General features: G+C 47.9%; 1 protein-coding gene across 5 annotated transcripts in view; it reads right to left on the bottom strand.

Moving 5' to 3' along the window:
- Positions 1–24,966, bottom strand: part of MYO10 (myosin X) — an 87,919-nt gene that overhangs the window by 17,870 nt on the left and 45,083 nt on the right. For 4 of the 5 annotated variants that reach the window (XM_084783694.1, XM_084783695.1, XM_084783696.1 and 1 more), the window contains 11 exons: positions 17,907–18,031; positions 17,644–17,758; positions 15,849–15,955; positions 14,231–14,458; positions 13,533–13,581; positions 12,214–13,086; positions 10,930–11,053; positions 8,300–8,543; positions 4,133–4,228; positions 1,753–1,846; positions 371–426 (listed from right to left, as the gene is read on the bottom strand). In XM_084783694.1, the coding sequence (XP_084639820.1) occupies positions 371–426; positions 1,753–1,846; positions 4,133–4,228; positions 8,300–8,543; positions 10,930–11,053; positions 12,214–13,086; positions 13,533–13,581; positions 14,231–14,458; positions 15,849–15,955; positions 17,644–17,758; positions 17,907–18,031 (2,111 nt within the window). Of the gene's footprint in view, positions 1–370; positions 427–1,752; positions 1,847–4,132; positions 4,229–8,299; positions 8,544–10,929; positions 11,054–12,213; positions 13,087–13,532; positions 13,582–14,230; positions 14,459–15,848; positions 15,956–17,643; positions 17,759–17,906; positions 18,032–19,812; positions 20,026–24,966 lie in introns of those variants that run through there. The other variant, XM_084783697.1, reaches the window with a different exon arrangement.

Consider the following 24,966-nt stretch of genomic DNA (forward strand, 5'->3'; position numbering starts at 1 on the left):
CTGTTAGGTAGGGCTGCTCACACATGGGGTCCTAGACTGGGGAGGGTAAGACAGGAGGACGGTCCTGACTTTGACACCAGCCTAGGTTAACACAGTCAGGCCCTGCCTCAAAAAAAAAAAAAAAAAATGTCAAGTAGATCCTCCACATGAACACCATCTTCTTGTTGTGGTTGGTATGTGAAAATGGACTGTCAAGATCTGGCTTCTCCTTTTCCTTAGCAACCCAAGGTCAGGCTTCTGGAAGACTTTAGATGAGGCAGCTGGCAAGGTTTCATCCACAGCCTAGCAAAGGGGGCAGTGGCAAGGCCAGAGGCCACCCGTGGGGCCTTGCGGATGTTCCAGGTCTCTGAAGACCCACATGGGAGCTTACCTATCAGGGCTGTCCGAGGCGCATACAGAATCAATCAGACCCACATCCAGTGTGCCCTGGAAAGGACAGAAAGGTGAGGGAGGAACCACAGCGGAATGATATCACATGGCACCCCTAGGTTATAACTCCAGAGTAAACAAACCAAGGAAGGCAGCAAAATAAGTTATTTAAGGAAAGCTCCCTTCCTTTCATGAGTTCTGAGTCTCTAGATGGTCACAGTCTATAGTCCACTCCTTAAAGCGCCATGAGTCAATCAGGCAGCCCCGCCTGTTCTTTTTATTTTGTGTGTATGAGTGCTTTGCCTACATGTACACCTGCATGCCAGAAGGGAGCATCATATCCCCTTACAGTACAGATGGTTGTGAGCTACCGTGTGGTTTGCTGGGAACTGAACTCAGGACCTCTTGGAGGAGCAGAGCTCTGCCCCTCTTGTTCTTAAAATATCTTCACTGAAGTCTACTCATCAACTGATCCATAGTGTACATTTACTGATTTGTACTATGATCCTTTCTTAAGAATTACTCAGCAAAGAAACATGGGATTTTAAAGGTTGCTATGGATGGGGAGCGGAGACAGCTCAGTCAGTAGTTAAGACAGTATACCAGTCTTGTAGAGGACCTGAATTTAGCTCCCTGCACCCACTCTGGGTGGCTCACAAGCACTGGGAACTCAATGCCCATTCTGTTCTCTGAGGGCAACCATGGCACACAAGCACATACCTAACCTCCTAAACACAGCTAAGAGTAAAAACAAATATTTTTTAAAAATAAACTTTAAAATTACATATAAGGGATTGGAGAGATGGCTCAAAGGTTAAGAGCACTATCTTTTCTTCCAAAGGACCTGAGTTCAACTCCCAGAAACCACATGGTGGCTCATAACCATCTGGTCCCCTCTTCTGGCTTGCAGGCAGACTTGTAGGCAAGTATATTGTATAAGTAATAAATAAATACATCTTTAAAATCACATATAAAATGTTTAAAAAAATAAAATGTCTTTTAAAAACCATAATGGTTCCTCATGAGGAAAAACACTTTATTTTTTAAAAAGTACTATATAACTTCCTGTGTGTCCACAATACAGACAAAAAATATCATTCACAATTCACTTGATTCTTCAAAATGTTTCAGGTGCTTCTGTAATACGATAAAAATTATTATTTTTTTAAAGAGCTGAGTTGGAAGATGTGGAACGTAGCAAAACTTGCTAGGACTTTTCTAGACAAGATTTTAAGCAGAACTTAAGATTTAATTAGTCCTGTTTTCTCCCTGATTATTACCCTTTTACTTACAACATGCCCAGTGCCACCCTCTTGCCCAGCCTGACTCCCTCCCACTGCCACTCCTAGCCACCCGGCTTCCGCCCCGCCAGTGTTCGCTCACCACGGCGTTCTGGGGGTTTGCCTGCTCGTCATGCATCTCTCTGATCTCCTGGTCTGTGGACGAGTGGACCTGACTCAGCACGCTGAACCACTGGCTGTGGAGAGAGGGGGCAGCAGTTACGGGTGGCCAGGCTCGGAGTGGCAAAACAACGCCTTTCCGTGTTCCCTGCCCACAAGACACTGCCTCTGAGCTCTGAGCAATTACTGTTTCTCACAGGCAAGCTGGGGTGCAAACTATCATACGTAAAGTGAAAAGGAAGCCGGCCTATGACCTCTAACAGGATGTATTGTTACTTCAAGTCCCTTCTCTGCCAGCCCTCAACACCCTGAGTACTATATCCACGTCCTAGAGGACACCATCCAAGGAAAGTAAGTCAACCTCCTCAGACCTTGGGGCACACAGGAGTCTCCCCGCCCTGCCAGGATACAAGTGAATAAAGCTACGAGGGAATGGGAAATCAAAATAGGTGTTTAAGCCAAAAGCAGAAAATTATTTTGATCAGAATTCTTCCATTTTCATTTCAACTGGGTTTCTCATTTTTAACCATATCATAATGAGGAAGCCCATGAAAAGCAAAAGGCATGGTGATTCCAGAAAAATCCAAGCAGAATTAAAGTCCTGTTAGAACCAGAAATCTGAGCTATGCAGAAAGAAAAGGACCTGGAACATATATATTTATATGTGTGCATGCATACATACACACTGATCACGCAAACACACCAGGGATGGAGAAGCCAAGGTACCCCTTTTCCTGTCAGGGCTTTTCTTATGTCTGAATAAGCATCCATTTCTACTAGTAGGGAACTTCCTTCTACTAAGAAAGAGTAAGGGCTGCATATAAATTATTTACAGCAAAAACTCAACTTACTTCCTAAGATTCCTGATGGAGAAAATGCTTGCAAATGCTCAATAAGGAGACATTCTCATCTGTCCTTGCTCCATCCTCCCTGGTCCACCAGAAGGTGCCTTTGCAGTCATGACGCTATAACCTCAAAAAACCTCCCCTAAACCAAACACTGCAGCTTTATAACTCAAGATGTATGTCATATGAATCACACACACACACACACACACACACACACACACACACACACACACTTCCACACACAAAAAGAACAAAACTGTGCTTTGATCTCTGTTGAAGCTCTTACAATTTATACATTTCTTATGAATCATATGTAACTTTAAATCTCTACACGGACTTTAAAAAAATGTGTTCTACTGGTCAAGGGAAAAAGGTTTTGGCTAAAATGTTCCAAATGTTAAATTTAGCAGGTTCATTACGGCACAAAACAGACAGAGCCGCTGCCAGCTGCCTGGCCTGTAATTCTGCTGAGAACTTGTGGGCAGTCTCTGGACACAGAAAGCCACATGTGGTCTCTAGGAGTTCCAGACAGAATGTTGGGGCTGTAATTTCAGGTTTCCTTGTTTTTCCAGCTTGTGCTGTAATTTATGAGTCCAGCCTGGGGCTTCAGCTCTTTCCCATGGGAAGAATTAACTTTCTGGTGTCTTCACCCTTCATGCTGCTGCCATGGTATTATATCAACTTAAAAATATCCAAAGGGCAGGCGAGAGGGAGGAAGCAAGGGTCTACGGACTCAACAGAGAGCTCTGAACTTCTGGGCCACTGGACCACTGAATAACAGAAGTCACTTGCTGTCATGCTTATAGATTGGTACCTAGCTCTGCTGAGAGCAGGTGACAATGGCCCAAGAATGGACAGGACCCCCCACTGTGTCCTAGGCACTACATGGCCTTTGATACGTCTCACCAAAGAGCAAATGTTACTTTTCCCTAGTTTTGTCTCCTCTCTATGCTTAGTGCTCCAACACGGTAGCTCAAGTCCAAAGACAGGCAGCTTGCACCAGCCAACAAATGAGTCCACGTTCCTTTCACCTCAGCCAGACTTAAGCCCCTTCAGAAAGAAATGCGGGAGGAGTGATGCGTCTGTTCACCAGCACAGAGCTCATCTTCCTGTTACAGTCTGTGTTCACCTTCCTGTCACTGTCTGCAAATAATAATTCCTTAGGCAGATGATGGCTAGGGCAACCGACTGGCCTTTATATGTCTGTAGAGATTCTCCCGCAGCTCAGACATATCCACAGGGACGGCACTCAGTGCTGCTTCTACTAGATGCTACCTGCAACGAAGTCTTGAGATTCTGTCTTATCTGGTAGTATTTGAGGCTGGAAAAACGTAAAGCTGCCGTACTTGAACACATCACACATCTCCTATGCCTCTTCAGGTGTCCTGAGAGAAAACCCAACTAAAAAACTAAAACCCCTTTGAAGACAACAGAGTTGAGCAGTGTCTGCGTGAGGGTCGTGCCTCAAGTGGAGGAAGGGCACGGTGGGGAGGAGGCCCATCCCACAGACCTCACCTGGCATCTTCAGGGGATTCCGCGATGAGGTGGAAGGTCCTGTCGGCCATAATGATGTCGATCCCATTCTCCTTGCTCGTGTTGTCTATTATCTCCCTGCGAGGCACGTGAGCAGCAAATGGAAACAAGAATGCAAAGCTCTCAGGTACAACCGAGAAAGGTGATTTTACCCAATTAACGACCAATTTAGAAGTTATATACCACACCTCCCTGCTCCCCGCCCCCCAACTCATGAGAGCTGGCTGTCTTCTGAGGTCCCTCGGAGGTACCCGAGACTGGAGATAGCAGTCAATGCCACACACACTGTGGGGTTCCCCATATAGTGCAGAGTGTCCCTGGCCCAGGACACCTGAGACCAAGTGTTTTATACTTCAGAACAAGACCTAAGTCTAAATATGGGATGTGTTTATTTTTCATACCTACATAGCCTGAAGGCATTTGTTTTATGCTAAGCAGAAGGTATACTATGGGGCGACACTCCAGCTTCCTGAATGCAACTTTATACAGCGTTTTCCTCATGTCTGGATTTTGACTGTAACCCATCACTGAGGTCAGAGTGGAATTAATTCTCCAGAGTTTGGAAAATTTTAGTTTTTGGATTTTCAGGTTGGGGCATACAACCTGTTCAAGCAGTTGAACTGTAAAGCTCACTTTGTAAATCAGACACAGCCGGGGTGTCTACATAGGTAGGTGACCATTCTCTTTCTCTATTTTTTTCCCTCTAAATATGAAATTTTTCTAACTGGCATTTTTTTTGACCACAGGGAACTGAAATCCTAAAGATGACTAAAGAGAGCAAGGTCGGGCTCTGTAAATGAATAAAGCACGCTGTCACCAGCCTTCTTAGCAACCTCCAGGGGGAGCTCGAGTCCTCTGTGCACCCAATAGTGGGTCTGTGGTAGAGTTAGGGACAGGGCGGGGAGGGAGCAGCAGCGGGCCAGGGGGCTTCCGGAAGGTCTCTTCTCACAGGGCATGCCCAAAGTCTGACTCTGCTCAAGGCCCAGGAAAGCCTTCCTGAGCCCTTTGTGATGTAAAATAGGAGGAAACTCGGAAGGCTGCCTAGTTCAGTGTGAGTTTCCCAGCTTGTCTCAGCAGCTATGGCGAAAGGATGCCACACCCAGGCTCCTGTGTTGGATATGTGATCAAAGTGGGTATTGACCAGCAGGAATCTGAAGAAAGGATGAGCTATGAGGCTCCATTATTGTGAACAGAATAAGGTTCTTGGGGCTAAAAAAAAAAATTAAAAAAAAATTTTTTTTCTCCTTTTCCTATTTTGTTTCTCTATTCCAGCGTCCCCCCCCCCCTTTTTTTTTTCTGCAGTGCTGGAATTGAATCCAGGTGCTGTGCATGCTGGACAGCACTCTACCACTGAGCTACGTCACATCTGTAGTTTTACTACTGAGGTAAGAAGCCAGGCTGGCTTCAAACTGGCAAGTCTCCTGCCTCTACCTTTACAGAGAAGATTCAAAACATGTGCTACCTGGCCCATTCCCTCTCTTCTGAAAGCATGCTTGCGTTCAGCGCAATAAGAAACATCTTCTTAATCCTGGACGGCCTAGTGTTTACATGGTGGCAACGTAAATCTGGTTCATTAGAAATTACCCAGCCGTGAGTACTCGTGACAGCAGAACAGACTGGCCAAGAGAGGAGCTTCCCACCATGGGCGGAGCCTCTGTGAGTGCACGAGCGCCCGAGCACCTGCGCGCGTGGGTACACACACAAAGGCGCGCCCGCGCACACACACACACACACACACACGCCTGCACGCACAACCCCCTACAGCCCAAATACACATACATAAAAATAACAATTCCAAGAAAGCAACCTAAAAACAGATGAATTAAATCCTCAGTAAGATCAGGAGACAGTGAGATGGCTGTGAGGGTGAAGGTGCTTGCCACACAAAATTGGTGACGTGAGTTCAGTCCCTAGAATCCATGTAAATAAAGGTGGGAGGAGAGAACTGACTCCACACAGTTGCCCTCTGATTTCCACACCTGTGCCGTGGCACGTGTACTTGCACACATAGTGCACATATTTGAGAAAGAGAATGGGTCTCATGGTGGATGTTATCCTGGTTTCCCCCTATTGATGGGATAAACACCATGACCAAAAGCAACCTGGGGCGGGAAGGTCTACTTGGTCACATGTCCTGATCACAGGCCACACTGAGAGAAGTCAAGGCAGGAACTGAAGCAGAGGCCATGCAGGACTGCGATTTCCTGGCTTTGTCAACATGGAGTATTCAGCCTGCTTTCTTTCTTTTTTTTTTGAAAAATAAAATCATTCATATTACATCTCAATTGCTATCCCATCCCATGCATCCTCCCATTCCTCCCTCCCTCCCTCTTTCACCCCATTCCCCTCCCCTATGACTGTGACTGATGGGGACCTCCTCCCCTGGTTAACTGAGAAAAACAGCTGCCCCCCAGCCAACAATTTTCTAAAAACATTAAATTTTAACAAAAATAGTGATCCAATGACACTCCAAAGCCTTAGTTCTAAAAGAGATTGCTGACAGGAAAGAAGTCTGTATGGAGTTCAAATCCCAGCGCTGTTCCTCCACTGCGGGGGTGGACTCGTGGGTGGGTACCATGCACATCATGGAAGATGATGATTCACTTCAAAACAGCTGTCAATCAGCTCTTCACTTCGCTTGTTGGAGGGCAGCCAGAGTAAGGAAGAAATAAAAGGGGCAGGATGACCCGCAGGAGCGCTCTCAGCCAAGGACCCCACATTCACATCTTTATTCTTTCCCAGGTTACTGAGATAGGGCCTCACCATATAGGTCAGGCTGCCCCGAACTCTCTAGTAGCCCAGGCTGGCCTCTACCTTCCTACCTAAGCCTTCCTGGAGCTGAATGTAGAGGTGTGTAATATACGTGGCTTTATTCAAGACGAATTTCTCTGTATATGCAGCATTACATTTCCAGTGGGTGCATGTCCAAGGGCCTATCTTCTAAGCAAAAACCAACAACTGAGTGTAATTGCAACCACAAAAAAATTATTCTGAGGCTGTCTTATTTCCCAATTCTTTCACAGTTTAACCTACTAAAGTAAATTGTTAAGTCTGAGTACCTATGCTAGTCACTGCTGCAGTAAACTTGTGGACTGGTAAGACAGTTCAGTCTGTAAAGTACATGCTATGCAAACTCAAGGACCAAGGTTCAAGACCCTGAACCCACTTAAAAATTCTGATGGGGGGGGGGCATTCTGTAGTCCAAACCCAATTCTAGTAATGCACTTGGCAGCTTGGGCCTCTTACCTGCACACACTCTGTACACATGCCCCTGTCCTCACAATGCATCCAGCAACCTGTTGGTAACTTGGGACATTTGCCTGCCTCTAACCATATGCATTCCCTACTCTAAACATTGGAATACATTTCTCCTCTCTTAACTACCATCAAATGTACAGTTTCTCGTCAGTCATATTCCAGCTCAGTAGAATGGAAAAAGAGCTTAGGGCCTGAAGTAATTTGGAGTCTATGTACAGTCATGCCCTGTAAGTGAACATGTACGGACAATATCCTATTTACCACCTTATGCCGATACATAACTGGTCATGCATATGACTAAAATCCAGTGCATTATGGAAACGACACACACAGTAAAGGTTACATAACTAAAATCTGTCACTCAAAATAGACAACTGTCCACACTATACCCCTAAGTATATTCCTTTAAGTCCCACAAAAGACTCTCTCATGTGGCCTGCTGTCACCTTGATACTACGTTTCTCTATCTGTATCTGCACTACTACTTTGTTTTTTAATAGCATTTTCTGTTCCTTAGTTGCCCGGGGGAGGAGGGGCGGGTGGAGTGGGGGGGAAGCTGAGTGTGTTGGCACATACTAGCAATCCTAGTACTGGGGAGGTGGAGACAGACGGTTTCCCTAGGCCTTGCTGGCCAGCCAGCCTAACCTACTTGGCAAGCATCTGGGCCCAGGAACAGAGTATCTGTAAAAGGCAGCTTCTGAGGAATGGCACCCTGCATTGATGTGCATTCCACATACACATGCACATGTGTACCCTTAAACACATACCACACACACACACACACACATGTGTACACACACACACGCACACACATGCACGCACTCACACTTTCAAAAACAAAACAACGTGTATCCATCAGCACCACCAGGAAGCCGATGGATAGACACATACTTGGCTGTGCGGACTTCCACGGTGCCCTTGAGCTTCTCCTCACTGTCGTTCTCGAAGTACATCAGCTTGGACTGGCGGAGGACAAACCAGCGCTTCTTCCAGTTCCTCCTCGACAGCGTGGAGGAGCCGCCGCCTTTCTTGTGCAGCCAGCCTTGCTTGAGGGCTTCCTGCTTGGATCGGAACCACAGGAAGGTCTCGTCCTTGAGGACGCACCAGCGGCGCTTCCAGGAGTTCATGAGGCCACCTGTGTCCCCCCCAGGAAGGAGCAGAGAATGGGTTACAAAGTCAATCGAACCAAGGGACCAAAATCCGTAGCCCATTTTGAGCCTCGCCTCGGCTGACGTGCACTCATGACTTCCGGAGCAGAGGATGGGCTTCTGCTCGGTGGACAGAAGATGACCCAGCAAGGCTGTGCCAATCTGCGAATGTTGTTCCTTCCTGGTATACAAAAAAGGCTCCTCCTCCTCAGCTAGCTGAGACAGCCCCTAAAGCAGCTCCCATGTTAGCAGTCAGAGACTGACGGTCCAGTCAGGAACAACTAATTATAGCGCCATGAGCAAGAAGCTTCTCCAGATGTGCAGTCCATCATTGCCACCAAGTAGCCCAGAGTAGTTAGAACTACTGAGCCAGCCTTCTGAGTCCCTGGGATAACAGGTGCGTGACGCCATCCCCGGAAGAAAATGTCTTTTAACTGGGATGAGAGAATACATATTGACCTTTGTAGCCAAATCCCCCGCACACATACCAGAGGCATCTTACTACCCTCCCTCAGAAATCTTATTAAAAACAGCACATGGGAGAAGAGAATCTACTAGTTCCATAGCTCACTGCGGAACCGCTCATGCTAGTACTTTCTTTGGATCAAACAGTAACAAAAGCAAGGGATGTCCAAGTGTGGCGACATAACGTCCAAACAACAGTGCATTCCTTTCATAGGTCAGAAAACAAATCTAAGCGACCTTTTCCTGGAGTGAATGGACGGCCGAGACAGTCCCTCCCTTCCCTAAATACCCAGACACCCTCTCTCCATAGACAGTTCCAAAGTTCTCCACTCAATGGGCTGAGATCTTTCAAGATGAAGCTGAGAGTGAGCTGTTTCCCCAGAGCAAATCTGCCAGGACTCACAGTGAAACCTTACAATTAGATCATTTTGATTTGTGACTTTTAGTCTTCATCTTTCAAAGCAGGTCCAGAAGAGAAGTGTAGCACAATTTTGTTCTGTTGTCACGTTATCTTTAAGTGATAAATCTTAGTCAATGTGTCAACAGCAGCCACCACGGCAGCCCCTCTGTGGCTTGCGGAATCTGGTGCTCCTCTGTTCACAACACACATGTGTACCCGTGTGGTTCTAGGGTAAGCTCTTGGTATTGGCTAGCCAACGGGGAGGCTCTCCCCTGGAGAAAACACCTTTTCCTGTTGTTGACATTCATTAGTCTCCTAAAGCTTTTTGTCTAGGATCGGGCCCTCTTCTGTGTCTGCTGCTGTCAACCGTGTTCAGCTCTTGTGCAGGCAGCCAGATTCTTCCCTGCTTTGTTGGGTATCTCACCGATTGCCAAGGGGCTCGGTTAAGAAGCCCCCAGCATTTGATTTCGTAAGCAGTGGCGTCAGACAACAGAATAGTCTTCCCTAAACTAATCCTAGTAAGAAATTTCTGAGCATTTTGTGGGTACTAGGCTCACAGTGAAAACTGAAATGACTGAGCATGGTCATTTAGACTAGTGTTTTTGAAAAGGGACCAGGCGGGCAGACAGACACACTTACACAGACACACACACACAAACGTGTGAGTGCACTGCAAACAAGAAAGCGAAGAGAAGGGGTAGAGATAACAAAACACTTGCTGATGCAGAAATCAGGAAGCTAGAAGAGGCTTGCAGAATCAAGGACGGCCCTACTGATGAGTGATTCTGTTCTCCTGCCCAGCTCCCATGCTCTTCCCTCCCGTAGCCTAGGACCCGCCAAGGACCAGTTCCGTCTCTATCACCCTGTAGCAATCTGCCAGCAAATCCTGGTGATGATTAGTTTCTCATTGTGCTGGACCCTGAGAGAACACCCAGCACCAAACATCCAAGCACAGGCATGAGGCCATGGTGAAAACGATTCCTAAATGGCAGGTGCCTTGAGGTTTTTAATGTTTAATATTTAAGGACAGCGTATTTGATGCTAATCAAATGTCTCATCACACAGGAGGTGTGCTGAGCACTTTCACAGGCTGTGCCCCACAAAGCGTTCAACGTATCCTTCCAGGTCTTGTGACTGTGGGGGTGCAGTGAGGATGGGCTTATCATTAGAATGGGTCCCAGTGACTTCCAGCAGTGACTGTATTCACATTTGCTTGCATGTATGTATGTATGTATGTATGTATGTATGTATGTATATGTGAGTGAGAAAGAGGGGGCATAAAACAGGTGTAGAGTGCGACTAAAAACGGACGTCGCATGTTTGCAAACTCTCTGCCCTACCTATCTCCTGACACTCACTCAGGGGAGTGAAAGCCATATTCATCATGGTAGGAGCAGCCACACTGCACCAACATGATCCTGTCCCCCTCGTTCACCTAAGTGACGTATCACTGAGGGGAGGGGTGGGCTAAATTATTTTCCATTGCTTTAACCCAAGCCAGGCTGTACCTTTCATATACAGGAAACTGTGGAAATAAGGCAGCGTGACACAGCTGTACACCGAGTCTCGCCGGTAGGAGAGTTCATCATCCGTATCAAATCTGGAGTCGAAGTCTTCTTCGCTATCTTCAAACTGCAGAAGGAGACAGAGCAGGCGAGGCAACGGTGAGCAGAGCATGGGACGCAGCAGGCGGTGAAAACACCCAGTGCAGGGTAACCATCAAGTGCTCAGCCTAGCTGAGAAGGCGCGCTCCTGATTCACGGACAGGTACTGGGCCTCCCGGGGACTTGGTTACAGAATGCTCAAACACAGGGTCTGAGCTGACCCGATATCTGCAACACACTGACTTAATTTAAAGGCTCCATGCTAAAAAGGATGCTTAAAGGGTGCTATCTGAATCAAGCCACGCGAGAGTTGCTTCTTTAAGTTGTTATGCCAAAAACATGGCCAAGCCTGAGAAAGTAAAGACCACATTTAATATGTGGCAACAACAACAGTAGACATAAAACTTTAAAAAGAAGAAGACACACTTAAACTCCCTCATCAAGATTCTAAGAAATACACCGTGTAGTGTAAACTGCGAAGTTACTGTTAGGAAAGTTCTTCAGTACGCCCCATGGGAGTCTGGGGCCAGCTTAGGCTACCTAGCTTAGGCTAGGCATGTCTGCAGAGAGGCCAAGCTGAGCCTCATCTGAAATACCAGTTTGAGCCTGTGGCTGTACCACCCTGACTGAGCCTAAGCTGATCCACCCAACATGCCAGCCTGCGACATGGCAGACAGACGCTCTCCTAGTAAAGTGTATACATGGGGACATAGTGGATTCCCAAAGTCCGTGTAGAAACAGCTGGGCATGATGGCATCTACCGGCTTGTGATCTCAGCACTGGCAAAGTGGAGACAGGTGGATTCCTAGGGTCACTGGCCAGCATAGCCCACTACAGCCTACTTGGTGAGTTCCAGGCCAGGGACATCGACACACACACACTGGTGGATGGGACTTGTAGAATAAATAGCTCTTTTTTCTGGGCTCTATACACACACATTCACAGACACGCATGCATAAAAGTAAAAATCCAGTTCTCCTGTGGGTTGGATGAAGGTGAGGTCTGGGCTTTGAGCTGAGCCCCATTTTTCACTAGTTTAACTGGCCTTTGGAAAGAGAAAGTGGTTTAAGGGCATCTTGAAGAACACGACAGAGATCTTTAGGGGTCGGACTTATTGCTGCTGCCGATGCAGCGATGTGGGGAATGGTGAAGCATACAACTCTTAGGGACAAGAAGGCAGATACTTACAGAGGACTGCGCCCCTTCCGAGCTGAACCGGTACGCTCCGGAACTGTTGTAGGTTCCCACAGAATACCTGTAGTCTGGGGACCACTGGCTCCCGTAGGAGTTGGAGAAAGTCACGCTGCTGCCTGAGGTGATGGCCCCGTCCTCATAATCCTCCTGGTCGTAGTCATAGTCCCCATCGGGGGAAGGCAGGTCCCCGTTGTTCTGCGGCATGCAGTAGGTGGACTCCCCGCTGGAGGAGTTGTGCAGGCTGGCAGAGTCCTGCACGGATGCGGCGAGCAACACTGTGCTGTCGCCACTGGGGCTGGTGGGCACCACCGTGTAGTTCATGTAAGGGTCGTCCTCTGAGGAGTCGTCACTGGTCCGGATGCCGCTCGTTCGCTGGTCCGAGTGGCCGTGCTCACTGGGGTTAGGCGAGTCCTTGAAGGCATCGTCGTCAGCCTCGAAACCCTCATCCACCTCCTCCTCCTCCTCAGGGTAGGGCTGGCTGAAGTTGAAGTTTGGCTTCTCCGCACTGGCGCTCTCTCCGAGGCCGCTCCCCACGGACAGCGAGCGCTCAATGTTGCGCACGCACTCGTCGATCTCGTCGAAGTTGAGGGACTCGAGGAACTCCTGCGCAGCGCGGCACGCCTCGTCCTCCAGCCTGCGCAGCTCCTCATCCCGGAGCTGCTGCAGCTTCTGCAGGGAGGCCTCGGTCAGCGACAGCTCCTGCTGCTCCTTCATGCGCTGCAGGTCCTCGATTTCCTTCTCCAGGCGGAGGATCTCCTCCACCTGCTTGTTTTCCCTCTGTTTCTCCAGCTCCTGGGTCAGCTCCGCTGCCTCCCTCTGGCTCTTCTGCAAGGCTTGGAGTTCCTGCTGCCTCCTCGCCTCTTCCTCCTGGACAAGGCGGGTAGGGGTCGGGGGGTGGTACAGGGAGGTGGGTTTTAGAATAAGCATCTTCCTCCTTTTTCACACACTGAACTGTGGCCCCACCCTGAAATCCTACCACCCCCCCGCCCCAGCACCTCAGACGATGACCGTGTGATTAAGTAAAAATGAGGTGAGCTCAGTGAACCACATCCGATCCTTATAGGGACCAGGGTGTAAGGATGTAGTGAGGTGGCCACCTGGTCATGGGAAGGCCTCCGGAGAAGCCACTCTATGACTCACACTGAAACCTCCAGGCACTCTCTAGGCTCTGCACCACTGCGATGGGTAAGAAAGTGTACCACACACATCCCTTCAGTCTGCTCTTCCACTATCTCCTACTGGATTCCCACTCTGAATCCCAGGATCAAGGTTTGCAGCACATGAGGAGCCTCAACTGTCACAGCGCTCCTCACCTGCTGGGCGCGAAGAAGGTCGGCTTCTCTTTGGGCTCTCTCTCTTTCCCTGAAAACAGAAAAGAAAAACACCTGGTGAAAACCAAGAGCTCTGAAACTACTTTTCGATAGGTCTCATTTCCGGGCAGTGCTGGCTGAGGCATATACATGCTAGGCAAACACTCTCTCGCTGAGTTAGCTGCTCAGCCGAAAGAAGATCTTTGCCAGCTAAAATCCAAGAAGAGGGTTAGGGAGATGCCTTAGTGTGTAATGGGCTTGCTTTGTTTGCATGAAGTCCTGAGTTCAGACTCTCTGCACCCACCCATTGAGCCAAGCACAGCCATTACATCTGTAATTCCAATGCCGAAAAGCAGAAACAAGTGGCACCGTCAAGGTCGGTGGTCAGTCAGGCTGTCCCCATCAGTAAGCTCCGGGTTCAGTGGGATAATAGAGAGCATCTACTGAGGGAGTTACCTGACTCCCACATCTGGCCTCGGCATGCACGCATACACCCATGCACGCATGCTCAAAGAAGTGTGGGGTAATGTACTTATTCTGTGTGTAAAGAGACAGAACTGGGAAGTCTGTGTTGCCAAGGAATACGGCATCCCAGCTGCCAAGGACTGCAGCCTCACATCGAGATCCGAGGGACCTCTGGGGATTCCTGACAGGGTAGCACTCCCAGCGACCCCTTATGTTTCACCACACAAAGCACATACCTTTCTTCCTCCTCTCTCTTTTTCTCTTCCTCCCGCCTCTTCCTTTCCTGCTGTTCCTGCTTCTCAGCCAGCAGCTGCCTGTAAAGCCTGCGTGCCAGCCGTCCTCGGAGTTGCTTTTGGAACACAATGGCTGCCTTTTTCAGGTGCAAAAACCTCTTCCTCACCAGGAAAGCTCTGTAGTTTTTCTGTATCGTCACCACACCACACAGGACCTTTCTATACTGTTTCCTGCAAGAGAGAGTGGCCGCCGGGGCAGTGAGGAGGCGAGCCATAAAAATGAGCTTATATCACAACTACAGCACAGAAGTCGAGGACCCACATTTGGACCCACTCTCTCATTATGGAGACTGGAAGTCACAGGGGGAAAACTGGACCCGAACAAAACAGAAGAAAAACGAAAGAATAACAGCAAACAAAAGAAAGCCAGAGTCTGTCATTATCTTGGCTAAATAAAGAAGTAATCCAATACTGACTTTGAGCAGTCTGGCGCAAGCTGGGTAAACACAGGCCAAGAGGATCCAATACAGTCTCCTGCTCATATGAAGGCAAGAACGTGAAGGCTACTGGAGCAGGGCAGCCCCGTGATTCAGAAAATGGAACGCCTAGCATTTCCTGTGGCTGCAGAGTACACCCAGCCAAATGACCGTGAGTCAGAACTCGGAACACGTGTCTTTAATTTCAGGACTTGGGAGGCAGAGGCAGAGGCAGAGGCAGAGGCAGAGGCAGAGGCAGACATAGCTCTGAATTTGAGGCCAACCTGACCTACACATTGAGTTGCAAGCCAGCCAGTGCTACACAGTGAGATTTATCACAAAACAACAACAGAACACAAATCAACCCTGAATGATGCAGTATCATTTTGTAAGCAACTAGGGAATAGGTCTCTGGACAATGTGATACAAGTTGGGAAGTCATCATCCCCAAACTCAAATCTGTACTTTCTTGAATGCTGATACGATGCTTAGAGATTTGCAGATTCTAGAGCTGGAGGGGTGGCTTGGCAGTTAAGAGCACAGGCTGCTCTTCCAGGACCAGGGTTCGACTCCTAGCACCCACACAGCAGCCCACAACCATCTGCAGGCACATGGCACAAGGACATATATGCAGGCAAAATACCCATATGTATAAAATGAAATAAAGGAGATTTCCAGATTCCTGGGGCTAGGGATGTAGCTCATGGGTAGAACGTATGCTGCTCAGCATGCATGAACAAGTATGGGGAGAAAGAAATCAATATTCAGCACAGAGGTACTTTTGAACTTCTGACTGCCAATCAGCAGAGGCCAGGCAGAAAGATATTCCAATATGAATCTGGAAATGCTCGTGAGCCCAAGTGTTTCAGATGAGGGACACACTCGGGTGGCAACACCACAGGACTGAGCCAAACTTCAGGAGATGCCGCGAAGCAAGGTCAAACAACAACGTGTCTCCATGAGACTTGTAGGTGAGCGGCAGAAGCGACTTTCCACGTTCTGTCCAGGTCAGACTTACAGGGTTACTGCTGTGGTCACTTAGGAGATCTGACCTCGGGTACCTCTCCACTCCCACAAACAACCCCACCGGGGTCACAGCCCTTCTAGAGCGTCATGCCCCTCCCTCCCCTCGGTGCGGCTCTTACCGCGCCAAGTAGCCCAAGATGTGAGCTCGGATCACCATGGCTGCACGTGTAATCTCTTCTTCCCGCCTTTTCTCCAGTTTCTGCTCCAAGGATTCCCGAAGGAAGACCTGTCCACGAGAGAGACATGCATCAGAAGAATGCAGTTGAGGGAAAAAGGCATCTCAAAGTCAGCCCTGTCTTTTGGAGACAGTATCTGTTCCTCTCTACTGATGTCTGCTGCTAACTCCCACAAGAAGGCTTTTTAAAAAATATTTATTTATTTATTATTATGTAGACAGTGTTCCACCTGCACGTGCACCTGTAGGCCAGAAGAAGGCACCTGATTAATTACAGATGGTTGTGAACCACCATGTGGTTGCTGGGAATTGAACTCCGGCCGTTTGGAAGAGCAGATGGTGCTCTTAACCACTGAGCTATCTCTCCAGCCCCAAGGAGGCTTTTTACACGGCCCACCTGCCACAAACATTCTAGCATCCAGTAAGGATAAGGGACAAGAGACTAGTCCCTTATCCAGGACATACTAGTTCACATCAGCATTGGTCCTAGACTGAGGACCTCTTGTCTGAGGGACAAGGGACATAGACACTGGCAATAGAAAGAGAGATAAAGGAGTGAATCCAAGAAAGTTCTAAAACATTACAACTTTGCTGTCTTGCGGGAACCTATCTTCTCTCCATACCTTCTAAGTATCCTGACTTCAAAAATATAGAGGCATAAAGAAGTCCTGACACCAAGAAGGCAGCTCTGGGCACTGCAGAGATGGCTCCGTGGTTAAGAATACTTGCTGTTCTTCCAGCAGACCTGAATGTGACTCCTAGCACCCACAGCAAGTGAGTCACAACTGCCCCGTAACTCTCAGTTCTAGGAGCTCCCACAGCCTCTTCTGCTCTCCAGGGCCACCTGCACTAATATGCTCACACCCATGACACAATTAAAAACAAAATCTCTCTCTCTCTCAATAAAAGGAGGAGGAAAAAAAAAATCTGAGATGTGGGGATGTAGTTTAGTAGTAGGAGTGAATGCTTTGGCACATAGTATGTCTGAGTTCACACACACAGACACACACTCACACACGCTCACACACACGATTCCAGTAACATTTTGAAGTTGGAAAAGAAGGGCACTGGTTCAGTGGTTACAAACACACGAGGTTCAGGGTTAAATAAACTACAGGCCCTTCCAGGCTCATTTCGGTCAATGGTCTCCTTTAATCTCATGCTGGCCAACTGAGCTGCATCTGATATTGGTACTTGGCATCACCATCTCTCAGTTCGAAAAGATGAAGACATGAGGGTTCTTTCTCAGGCAAAGCACTCCATGGCTCTCTCCTGGAATTTGGGGTTAAGGGACTCTGTTACAGCAGCATGGCAAATGTGGGCTTTAGTTTTCTTGCTCTTTGCTGAGGTTTTGGCAACTTGTAGGGTTTTAGGGTGTCTGCTGGTTTCCCACACAATAGCTACTGTAGCAGCAGGGATCACACACGCGCGCGCGCGCGCGCACACACACACACACACACACACACACACACACACAGTGCATTTAAATCAGAGTTGGAGGGCTTTGAAGTTTCATTTTTGAGGTGTTGGGGGTTGCTTGTAGATACACAGCATTCAGTCCACACTCTTGGTTGTCTGGTACACATCATACACACACACACTCTACATGAACCACTAAGATGTTACTAACAACCACTTAGCATCTGGAAATGCTACACCTATCGTGTCCCGTCTCCCACCCCCCCACCACCACCACCCCTCTACCCCCGGCTTGGTGGCTATTGCTCCTGTCACTGTACCTTGGTCTTCCCCAGCTGCCACTCGCTGTTAGAGGCATCATAGAGCTGCAGGAGCGAAGTGCACTTCCCTCGGATGTCCTCCGGCAGAGCCAGGTTCCGCATCAGCACTTTATATCTGCAGCAGAGGGTGCGTGGTGTTACCTTTGCTATTTGTTCTCCATCCCTCTTGAAGAGACAGAGAGAAAGAAGGAAGGAAAGAAGGAAGGAAAAGGGGGAAGGGGAAGAATGAGAGGAAAGAAAGACTCCATTTAGCTCCTCCTTGCCTTTTGTAAAAATCCTGAAAGGGTCTTCGGACGGCATACCCTGCTTTGCGAATCCTCACGGTCTCCAGCATCCCAGAGTAACGCAGCTGGTTTAGCACCACTGCCTGGTCAAACTGGTCTGGCATCTAAACCGTGAACAATGGGATAACGGTGGGTTGATTTAGATGACACAGCACTAATAAGGCTGCCCTCAGTGGGGAGAGCATGTGCAAGTACACACAGTGATTTAAAACCTACACAAGACATGCAGTGGGAAAGGAATGCCTGTGGATCCGTCACTGGATTCCCCAGTCCCAGCCGATCCTGCGGCGGCCACCAGCTTGCTTGCTGTCCTCCTCATATATATTGCCAATTTAATCTCACTGGTAAATATTTTAGCATATATCAGTTTAACCTAACTACTATACCATTATCATTATCTTGCAAGATACCAACAATTCCTAATATCAGTGTCCATGTCCAAATATTTGACCATGTCACAAGTATACTTCAAGGTTGACTTTCACCATTTTAATAACCTTTTTCAAAAGTCTAAACTGTCATGCATATATCACTGTTTACCAAACAGGTATTTTCTTAGCTAAAAAATACAGGAGCACACATGACGTGCACTCATACACATGCACTAACGCATGCACTCATGCTCACACTCAAACAGGTATGTGTATGTGTGTGTGTGTGTGTGAAAATGTCAGAGGATAAAAGAGACAAGCAGACTGAGTTTGGTCCAGCCCGATAGCCCACTTCTTGCATGTTTCAGCAGGAATGGGTCCAAGGACACGCAGGCTTGAGATAGGAAGCCAAGCTGCCTCCTCTGCAGCCGGCTCTCCCTGCATCGCAGCTGCCAACTGGCACTGAAGCAGCAACAATAGTTTCTCAGGGGAAAGCGAACAAAGTGGGTCATATCCCACTTGCAGCTTTTTGGATGGTGATTCATTCTTCTGATTCAGGCCTCTATTTCCTTTAATTAACTGTATGCTGTTATTCTATAGAAGTCTAATAAAAGGACTCAAAGACAGAGCCACACTGTTGAAAAGTCCTCTCTGATCCTTTAAAACAAAACAACATAAAAGTGGGCTTAAAGCTAGAGAATATTCTGCAGTTTCAAAAACTAAAATTTACAACACACACACACACACACACACACACACACACACACACACACACACACACACCCCTGATGGAACAGCTGCCCTCATCTCCAGCAGGCAGACTCCTCTGAAGAATGTCTTACACAAACACTGTGGTCAGGTTGTCTTTACTTAGCAGTATTCTAACCGAGTGTAGCCAACAAATTAAGGCAAGCGGCCAGAGACCAGTGACTCAGATTTTAAGTCTATGCATTTGAACTCTGCTTAGAAAAGTAAGAAAAGGATAATGCTATGAAAAGCAAATGACCCGTGACACACTTTATGCTGTACTCTGGCTTAAAGAATACGACTCTGAGGTAAGTAGAGGCTCTGAAAACATGTCAAAGGCCCTTTTAGCTTTATAGATTTGGAAATAACATTGGAGCGGTAATGATATACAAAGGATAGTACGAAGTGAATTTACACATTTTCAGCTTTATAGATTTGGAAATAACACTGAAGCAGTAATGATCTACAAAGGGTAGTACAAAGTGGATTTATAAAGTGAACATCCAATAAAGCATCAGACTTCTTCAACTTAGTTAAATTCACTGGAAGCAGAAAAACTTTTAAACCGGCACAACGATTTAAGGTTCCAAGTGAGAATCTTAACAGTCCTCATTCAGCCCTAGCCGTGCCTGACCCACATTATTCTGCCCTGTCAACTTTTTCCTTGCTCCGAGTAATTCCTTAGCCTGGCACCCAAGTTATGAAAACATTCTAAACGATTCGATTCGACTCCAGGGGCCACCCCTCCAAACGCGATCGACACTCACCATCTTCTTGCGTCTCCGAGGGACATTCCGCCTTCTGTTAGGCTCTCGGGCCAAACTTCATACGGAAAACAACTGCCACCCTGACCTTTTCCCCCACAGCTAAAGACTTGGAACAATAACGAACACCATTCCTGTGCTTTAAAAAGTGCCCGGTCACCATGACAACACCTTCCACTCCGGGCTAATTAGTGTGGTGTGGTTCTATGACTTGATACAGCTCCGGGAAGGGAGTGAGGGACGCTGGGAGCTGTTGCTTTTTGCAGACTCCCACTGCCATTGTGTTTCTGCCCCTTCCCAGTAATTTAACCAGGGGAGGTGGGGAGGGGGGTAATCTATAGGCCGATTGTAGCCCCGGGCAACCCGCCTCCGGTGGTCACGAGGGGGCAACTCCGGCTTTCCATTGGTGCTTCTGTTTTCAGTGGCAACTTCCTTTTCTGGTGAATTTAACTTTCAAAGATGTCACAGCTGGAGGCTGGACAAGGAGCATTTTGCTTTTCAAAGCCTGCCTTAATGCTTGCTAGTCCTCACCGGTAACCAGTTTTCTAGGGCTGTGCCGCACCCCAACAAAGACTGCCTGCCGAGCACTAAAAGCTAGGTTTTGATGAGGACAAATAGATTTTTGGAAGGCACAGTTCTAACCCCAGGCAATTACAGACCAGCTAGATCCCTTAGGGGGACAGCTATTAAACACCTACTATGTGCAAGAATTTTGTGATTCTTGCTTTTGGGGTGGGGGTGGGGGTGGGAGCTTCATCTTGTTCCCAAGGTTTCAGACGTGTGGGAGAGTAATCAGGTGTGTCAAAAATCACCACTGAAGTGGGTTGAGGAGGTGGTCAGTGGGTAAATATGCACCCACATAAAAGCTGGGCACACTGGCACTTCTGTGACCCCAATGCTGGGGAGCAGAGAGAGGCAGATCTTAGGAACTCTCTAGCCAGCTGGTCTAGCCCAGAGAGCTGCAGGTTCAGTGAGAGGCCTTCCTTGTCTCAGAAATTAGCTAGTGCGTCAGTGACTCAGTGGGTAAAGGTATGTGCACCAGGATCTTATCCCCCCGAACACACACAGTAGAAGAGAAATGCCTCCACGCATGAGTATTCCCTTTCATAAATGGATAAACAATCTAAGATTGGGGGGTGGAGGGGGGAGAAGGTGGCGAGCAGTTTAAAAAAGTTACCTGAAGTGAACTTCTGGTCGCCACATACACATGCTGGTGAGTACACATACATAACATCCACACACAACCACATATACAATACAAAGTGTAATATTATACCATATTTAACATATAAACAGAAAGAAAAAATGGTCTAACTCATCCAGGTGTGCCTACTGGTTCATTAGTGGATTATTGTTCTAGGGGTAACTAACCACTCTGAGTGGATTTGAGGTCTGTTCCTCAGGAAGGAATTCATATCTGGTATACAAATGCGAACGTCTAAGGCTGAGGTCAGAGGCCCTGAGAGGCCTAGGTTTATAACGACTGGTGAAACTGGTGCTGCTCTCAGCCATGGTCAGATGAGGTTCTCTTAGCAGTGAGCAGCAGTTAGTGTATTCTCACAACTGGTCACATAGCTGAGAATAACAGGCGTTAGGGGCTCAGCCCTCAATGAGGCAGCCACCTCACCCTTCCAAGGCTCAGAAAACAACACGGGGGTAGGGATGGAAGGAAATGTTGGCAGCCACAGGATGGGGAGGAGTGCTGAGAAACGCTGTCCTCTGCACGTGGCCTGCTTCTTACACCCATGGTCTCACAGAGCAAGCCAGTCAACACTCTGCAAGGGGCACAGAAGGGCTCACAAGGCATTGCCCCTGGCGGACAAGCTTCTACAGTTGATAGTCCCCTCCCCGGGGGAGAGGCAATGTTCTCTTCTTGCAGGATGTGACCCCGTAGGTTGGTCACACTCCATGCGATGCTCCTACCCCTAAATTCATGCAAACAACACTAGTCGGACTTTTTTTTTTTTTTAAAGACACACCAAAGTAGGAGAAGGGAGAACCAAGATACATTGTATACATGTGCAGGAAATAGAACAAAAAATATTGTTTTAAAAAGACACAAAATGAGAGGTAGAAAAGCTGAAGAGCCAACGGCAGCACAGGATTCACAAAGGGCTGAAGGGAGCATGTCACTCTGACCTAGAGAAGCAGAACAAACAAAGCTCTGGGGTAAGAAAGGACCTGCCTAAGGTGGTCGGGGTCGGAATGCAGGGAACCTTGGCTGGAGAGGGGCATGCCAGCTCATGACGGAATGGTTGTGGGGCACAAATGGAGAGGCTGGGGGTGAACACAGCCAGGTGCCTGTGATGAAAGGACAACCTTGCTGGCAAGAAAGCAGTTAAAAACAAGGCCATCGCCCACCACAAGAAGGGCAGAGGCCACCTGCTCACCAGGAGAGTCAGCATCTTTAACAAAGAGCCAGCTCTAGTTCTGGGCTCACTTTGAAAAGGTAGGGACAGAGCCGGGCATGGTGGCGCACTCCTTTAATCCCAGCACTTGGGAGGCAGGGGCAGGCGGATCGCTGTGAGTTCGAGGCCAGCCTGGTCTACAAAGTGAGTCCAGGATGGCCAAGGCTACACAGAGAAACCCTGTCTCGAAAAAACAAAAACAAACAAACAAACAAAAAAAGTAGGGACAGAAAAGCATGTGTAACCAACAGCCCCTTCCTGTAACCCTGGCCGTACCTGGGCTTGAAAAAAGCATTGTCTCTAGACGAGAGGGCACGCTATATCTGACTGCAAATTCATCAGTCAACCGGCGACTTCGCCACTCACTGTAACTACCACCATGATTACCTCGGTTCTTGCAGACAGTTTCATGCGCCCCAGCCCGAAACTTCCTGTGCAGCCTAGAGTGACCTTGAACTGTCCTTTCAGCTTTGAGTCCAGAGTTCTGAGATTAAGAGTGTGTGTCCACCACTATGCCTGATTTACGTTGCACTGGGGGTTAAAAGTAGGGCTTCCTGTATGCTGGGTAAGCATTCTCCCAACTGAGCTACATCCCTAGCCCTTAATAGTCTTAAAAGGAATTTCACACCATTCAACTTCGATTTCAAATCTTTCCTTTTAGGAAGGAATTCCAAAGCCTTCCGGAAGGTCTGGCCGGAGCTGCAGGTTGCCTGCTCTGGCTTCTGTGAGTATGGCACCCCTGTCCATCAACACACTGACTCTGCTGTCTCGGTAGCTAACATTGTATCCCCTGAGTGAGAGAACTGAAAGGAAGCACAGAACTATCTGCTCCAAGGCAAGCTGAGTTATTTGGACCAAGCCATTAGGCGCAGGCTCAGCTCAGGGGCAACCTTACATCTACACCTGGGCTGAATCCCCCCACCCCACCCCCCACCCCCACCCTGACACCGAACAAATAAAAACTGAGCAGTTAGGAAAGTCAAGTTTGAGGCTGGAGAGATGGCCCACGTTCAATCCCCAGCACCCACTGGGGTGCTTGCAACTGTTTATAACTCCAGTTGCAGGTGATTCGACACCCTCATACATGCAGGCAAAACACCAATGCACAGAAGATAAAAATAAATAAATCATTGGGGTTAATTGTAATTGAAAGCACTTTTTAAAAGTCAACTTCAAAGAGCTTTGCTTTCTTGAAAACAAATGCTGTATGTGGGTCAGATTTGCATCCATCAAACCTAACGGGCATGTGGCGAAGACAAAGTTCACCTCTATAGACATAGCTCTCACAGAGATGAAAACTTCTTGAGGGAAGAAGTGAAGACGGAGTCCATGCACAGGCCGTGTTCTGTTCTGTAGTACTCTCTGCTGCAAACCTCCTCGAAATACATTATCCAGAAGAATTTAGCACTGAGGGGCTGGGGACCGATCTCTCAGTTGCTGACTTGGTCCCACATGCAATTAAAGAAAGTTTTCACCAAGTATGGTGACTCATGCCTGTAACCTCACATTTGGGAGGCGAAGGTAGAGGATTACTGAGAGGTGGGAGGCCAGTGTGGGCTACAGTGGGACCTTGTCTTTAAAAACCAAATAAATTAACATACTGAGGCAGGAGGATCCCTTAAGCCCAGGGGTGCACTATAGGATGATTTCAAAGGGCGATACACACACAAACACACCCCCTTTCTGAACCAAGGAAAGCATTCATTCAGGGATTGAATTCTAGTCACTCCCACAAACACCCTTCCTGCCCTGCTCAATGTCAGACAACTGACAAATGGCTACCCAGTCCTTGCTCTACTGTGGTTTGGTGCCACTTACCTCCCTCATTCCCCCTTGGACGTTTGCTGAGGACAGCATCCAATCCAAGAGCTCACATAAGTGAACAATGGAATAACTCAGACATGTCACATGTCACACAGCAGGCCACAGAACATGCCCACATCTGACAATGTATTTTAATACAGGTTGTGTCTTCATGAGGAAAAAAAAAATACGCTAAGTATAACTTGACAAGCCATGAAGTGTACTCCCAATTTATTTCCAATATGAATCACTTAGTCCTCTCTTGGAAATAGTTTATGAGATCATGAAAACCTGACATTTTTAATCACTCGAAAGGTTTATGAAAAGCCTCACCTAGCATGAGCCACAAGAGAAGCCAACTTCTAGAGAAAGCAGGCCAGGCCTGGTTGGTCTGGTCTAGATAGCTCCAGGGATCCAACTGCTGAGAATGCAAACGGCAGTGGGGCCTGGCTCTGGAGATCCAGGAGGCCAGACAGGCAAACAAAGTACCCCAGAGTCCCACCAGCATCTGTTGCACAGCCCTACGGTAGCATACAATAAAACATGAGTTCCGAGTCTAGGGAGAAAACACAGATGCCAAGAGCACGTGCGGCTCGTGCAGAGGATCCAGATTTCCTTTCAGCCCATGTGGCTGCTCACAACAGTCCGTAAGCCCAGTTAAAGGGGATCTGATTCCCTCTGAGGGGACGAGGTGTACACATTGTGCAAATCCATACAAACACTCAAGCACATTAAGATATATAATTCTTTAAAAATACGAGCCTCTGATTTTATACCTACCTCCACACACATTGGTGTGTTCCTAAAACTAACAGGTTTTTGTTTTCTCTCATCTGTCAAACATTTGCAACTTTACCCAATAAACCTATTGGGTCTGTGGCCAAGGGACCCATCACACAGTCCGCTTTGGAAGGACCAAACACGTAGAAAGAACTGTCACACGGTC

The sequence above is a fragment of the Acomys minous genome, assembly GCF_964271855.1.
Source record: "Acomys minous genome assembly, chromosome: 5".
Lineage (NCBI taxonomy): Eukaryota > Metazoa > Chordata > Mammalia > Rodentia > Muridae > Acomys > Acomys minous.